General features: G+C 38.2%; 1 protein-coding gene across 2 annotated transcripts; it reads right to left on the bottom strand.

Moving 5' to 3' along the window:
* Positions 1–271: 271 nt before the first annotated feature.
* Positions 272–3,986, bottom strand: LOC125194354 (serine/threonine-protein kinase STY13-like). Of its 2 annotated transcripts, none has more exons than XM_048092528.1 (3): positions 3,729–3,986; positions 2,198–3,194; positions 272–841 (listed from the first exon to the last, which is right to left on the bottom strand). In XM_048092528.1, exons 2-3 carry the CDS (start codon positions 3,088–3,090, stop codon positions 502–504), a joined length of 1,233 nt encoding a protein of 410 aa, XP_047948485.1. In that variant the 5' UTR covers positions 3,091–3,194; positions 3,729–3,986; the 3' UTR covers positions 272–501. The 2 variants fall into 2 exon arrangements, with proteins under 2 accessions (XP_047948485.1, XP_047948486.1); XM_048092529.1 differs by lacking the exon at positions 272–841 and adding an exon at positions 1,888–1,968.
* Positions 3,987–4,910: the final 924 nt, after the last annotated feature.

The following is a 4,910-nucleotide window of genomic DNA, read 5'->3' as shown; positions in this document are numbered from 1 at the left end:
TTACTAATTGAGTTGCGCTTCTGGTCAAGTAGGGACTCAAGTTCTCTGCCAATATATAATTATATATTAGGAATAATTATGCTACAAAACAATTTTCAAATTACAACGTTAGATCACTTGTATTTATAATGAAAACTAACTGCACTTGGAAAAATAGGCATTCCAAGAATCAAACCCTTATATTGTGAATGCAACACTTCGTTCTAATCTTATTTAGAGCAAAAATAACATATATAGATTTTATGTGCTTATCAATATTTATAATGTAAAATGCATAAATACACATGAGATCTATATTACCACTAAAAATAGTATCTTAAATCCACAGTTAAAAATCAAAACAAAGCAGTAATTATCATAAACTTCCTCTCCTCAGCTGTAGCCCAGGAAAGAGATTTAGCCTGATCATAAATACATAAACCTGACACAAAATCAGTCACCTTTTTTTCCAATTCTTAATTATATGTTGTTTTTTTCAACACTTCTAATTTGTTCTCTGCATCAATCTGTAGTCATCGGCTGGCTCATACAGCACCGGAAACGAGCCTTTCTCACAGTAGTCATGATCTCCGTCTCTGCAGCCTCGAGCATTCTCACCACCTCGCTGAAGGACGGCCTAACATCAGGATTGCCATCCCAGCAGAGCGTCATGATCTGGCTCAGAGCAGGCAGGCACTCGTTGGGGATAGTTGGCCGGACACCTTTGTTCACAACAGCGAATGCTGCCTGAACGGCAGTCATGTTCTGGAACGGGAGCATCCCTGTGATTAGCTCCCACAGGACAATCCCAAAGCTGTATACATCGACCTTTTGGGTATAAGGCCGGTGTTGGATCATTTCTCTGCAATTTCATAGCACGAAGTTAATGAACCATCAAGAAATACAGAAGAATAACAACCATGTTCAGAAAGGGGCACTCATCGATAAAGTATTATTATACCAAACTCGAGAAGTGCAAGTATATGACCACTAAGGTGTAGGATTCAAAGTTTTAGTCTGAAGGCAAGACCAATTTAATGGAGAGGCCTCACAACTTAAAAGGCTCAATACAAACTAATATCCTCTGTGAGTGAAATTGCTGGCAGCAAGATACCACTCTACTTCTCATTGCTTTTGATAGGTTCCTGTAATGCATTACTATTACCCCACAAAAATTAAACACCCCCACCAAATCTCATTTCTACGAAGACACCAGAATTGATTTGAACTTCTAGAGTTTGCCTATGCAAGTTGGGAGTTCAAATGCACACACTTTCGTCAAATCAAAACTAACCTGTGATTGTTCTCCAACAAATTTTACTGGGGGAACCACAAATATGCAGAGAATTTCTCCAATCAACTACAAATATGCTTGAAAAACATCTAAGCTAATGCAGCAATTTCTATTTAGCTTGAGGACAGCTAGTATGCCAAAAATCAATGTTTTACAACTTGAATCAATAGTCCTTTGACACAGAAAAGTATAGGCATGGCAGTTCTTATTGAGGTGGATAGATTGAATATACCTAAAGATCTTGGCATATTCAAAAGATCCACAACTTCTCTTAAACTGAAGTAATTTCTTATTGTGTTGTGGTTTAAAAAGCGTAACAAAGAATAATATGTAATAACATCCCTATACCATGAAATAATACCAATTTCACCTAAAGGATAACTAAAAGCAGTCAATTAATCCCTACTCTACAATTAAGAACACACAACTTTAGACATCAAAAACCACCAATAGGTCAGTGAAGTGAGAATACAAAATCTAATGAAATTTCTAGCAGTGGGACACATTAATCATTCCAACACTGGATGAAAGAATTGGCAGGTATTGATTCCACATAAAGAAACTTTTAGTGGCTAAGTTAAGATGTAGTAACATAAATGAAACTCTTCTAACTACATTACCACAATGCATTGTGGGCCATTAGCATGCCAAAAATGCTCTGATTCCACAAATTGATAATATAGTTGTAAGCTTATCTGCCCAAAGGCATACACAAAACACTTTTTAAGAACATAAGTTAAAAGAAGCAATTAGATGATCATAAAATCAGTCTACACTCTACAGTGGGAAAAAGGAAATATACTGGAGGCTCTCGATGTTTGTAGGTAGGGAAGAGAAAAGGAATGTGTCGTCCCCAAATGCAAAAGTATGATATCAACCGAATAAAAGCAAAGCTAAGAGAGAAAGAGATGAGTAAGAACTTACGGGGCCATCCAACGGTATGTGCCTGTTTCTGGTGTCATTCCTTCTGTCTGTACTTCAATACGAGCTACACCAAAATCAGCAATCTTAATAGACTTGTCAGCAGCAATCAGAAGATTGTCAGATTTCAAGTCCCGGTGAATCAAATTCAATCCATGAACATATGCCATCCCCCTAGCCACATCTAAGGCCTGCTTGACAGCCAATTTCAAGGGCACTGCACGATTCTGACGTTTTGTCAAGAACTGGCGTACTGACCCTCCCTTGGCGTATTCTGTCACGATACACCAGACCATGGGCTTTCTGCATGCGCCAATGAAGCGAACAATATTTGGGTGTTTAAGCGTAGCCAACATCATTACTTCTTGTTGAAACTGCTGCTCCATCAATTGTGCCCTCTCCGGGTCATTCTCTGGCCTTTCCAAAAGCTTAATTGCAACATCATCACCATTATATGTGCCTCTGTAGAGCTTCCCAAAAGCACCCTGAGCAAAAGCAGGTCCCATGTTGAGCTTTCTCAGGTCAATTGTCCAGTCATCATAATTTCCAAGTCCTTCAGTAGGATATCGAGGATCCATCAGAGCTTGAGCGAGGGCATCATCACTCAGCCCATGAGAAGCTCTCCCATGATTGACACTGGCAGCAACAGAATAGTCTTTGACATGCCTGAGGCCATTGTGACCCAAGATACGAGTGTGGGAATCATTCGACCCAACACTGCTGTTGTCTACTGACATCGCAACCGAGCCTCCACCATTGCTCATCTGCAAGCTCCCATAACTTTCGGTCGACATATTTGATCCCTCATTGAGCTTGTGATAAAAATGCATGACATAATTGTCATTATTATTGTTGTTTAGGCCTACAATTCCAGTAAACTTGGGAGCCTCCAACATTTTCTTCTTTAGTGTTCACCAATGCAATCTGCAGCAAGAAACCTCAACAATCTTCTTATATCTACTGCATTAGCATTTCCACCCTCAAGCTCGCAGACCAACACCTTCAACAACAAAAACACACCAATTAAAAATATTTTAGCATACACTCAATACATCCAGAACCTTTCGCTTAAGCAACCAAATTTAAACCCACAAAACAGAATCTTTATTTTTGATGGATCATTCTCATAGAAATCCACGACCTTCCCAAACAAAACCTGTCTATAAATAAAATTCCTTACCATATCTAAAACAACAGATGAAGATTATACTACAATAACCACCAGAACTCCCCAAAAATCTAATCTTTTCATATGAATTCAAACGATCAAACCTAGATTCATTACTAAACCCATTTTCTCCTTCAGTCAACCGAGCTGACCAGAATCACTAGCAATAAAATCAAAGAAGTAAGCATCCAAAATTCAGCTGCAACAATCAGAACTCTCTTCGGAACAAAACCCCCCTCTCAATGAAAAGAATAAACACCTAAAACACAGCAAAATTACAGCAGATAAAAACTCAATAAACCCTAAAATTCGCAAAATTACACGGTGATCCGAGGGCATAATCGAGAAACAAGTATAGAAATGCACCTCAATCGAGAGCCAAGAGCCTAGACTGTTCTCGCTCGCAACGGAGCTCGGTGAAATTTCCCTCGCTTCTCACAATCCTGCTTACGTTTGCACATGAAACACGCAGTGATGGAGAGGGAAACGACAGATTCGGAGAAGGACAGCTCTAGAGAGAGAAACGGAGGAATCAACAGCGGATTATTCAGAGAGAGAAGATGGAAATGAAGGGAAGTATGAGCTGAGTTTCTCTCTAGTCTTCGTCTCCTTTTTCTCTCCCCATTTTTACCAATTTTTATTTATCATTAATTAAATCTAAATGAGTAGTTATCCACTGTGGATCGTTTGCGTACAATCGACGTCATAGAATTTGAGTTCAACATTTTTGATAGATCGATCTAAAATAATTAAATTTGATGATTTTTCAAATTAAATCGAACCAGAAATTGGAAACTTACTCTATATGGAAATAAAAAAAAATGAGTAATTATACTAAGAGATAAGATTACAATTGTAAAGTTATAAAGTGTAGTAATAGATAAAACCAAATCCTAAATATGCTTATTATTAAGTGAGGAATATTCGAGGGAAGAAGTACTAGATTTTACGACAATCGAGTTTGAACAGGATTAGTGTTGACTGCATCCATCGTAGTTGGTTGTTGGAGACTAACCGAAGACATGGATTTACTTCACTTTATCGCGCGCGCGACTCTCGAAATTGATTATTTGAATATTCCAAGTTGGTGAATTTTTACACGGGATCGGAAGTTTGACTCGTTTCGTTTGTCGGTTCTTGTTGTTTATTAAGTGGGATTATCACAACTTTATTGTTTTGTTTTACACACCTACTCGATTTTACGATAATCAAGTTTGAACAAGATCGGCGTTGACTGCATCCATCGTAGTTGGATGTTTGAGACAACCTGAAGACAGGGATTCCACTTTATTACGTGTGCAACTCTTAAAATTGATTATTTGAAGATTCCAAGTCGGTGATTGTTTGCATGGGATTGGAAGTTTGACTCGCTTCATTTGTCGGTTCTTGTTGTTTATTCAGTGGAATTATCTCAACTTTATTGTTTTGTTTTATGCACAATCAAGTTTGAACAAGATCGGTGTTAACTGCATCCACCGTAGTTGGATGTTTGAGACGAGGATTTGTTCCACTTTATGACGTGTGCGGATTTCAAAATTGATTATTTGA

This window comes from Salvia hispanica, chromosome 6 (genome assembly GCF_023119035.1).
Source record: "Salvia hispanica cultivar TCC Black 2014 chromosome 6, UniMelb_Shisp_WGS_1.0, whole genome shotgun sequence".
Taxonomy (NCBI): Eukaryota; Viridiplantae; Streptophyta; class Magnoliopsida; order Lamiales; family Lamiaceae; genus Salvia; species Salvia hispanica.
The sequence above is the reverse complement of the archived record's forward strand: the minus strand, read 5'-3'. Positions and strand labels throughout refer to the sequence as shown.

Excerpts from the sequence above, each read along its gene's own strand:
- LOC125194354 (XM_048092528.1), bottom strand. The coding sequence starts at position 3,090 with ATGTTGGAGGCTCCCAAGTTTACTGGAATTGTAGGCCTAAACAACAAT. Across the intron at positions 842-2,197 it reads ACATACCGTTGGATGGCCCC|AGAAATGATCCAACACCGGC; the intron begins GTAAGTTCTTAC and ends ATGAAATTGCAG.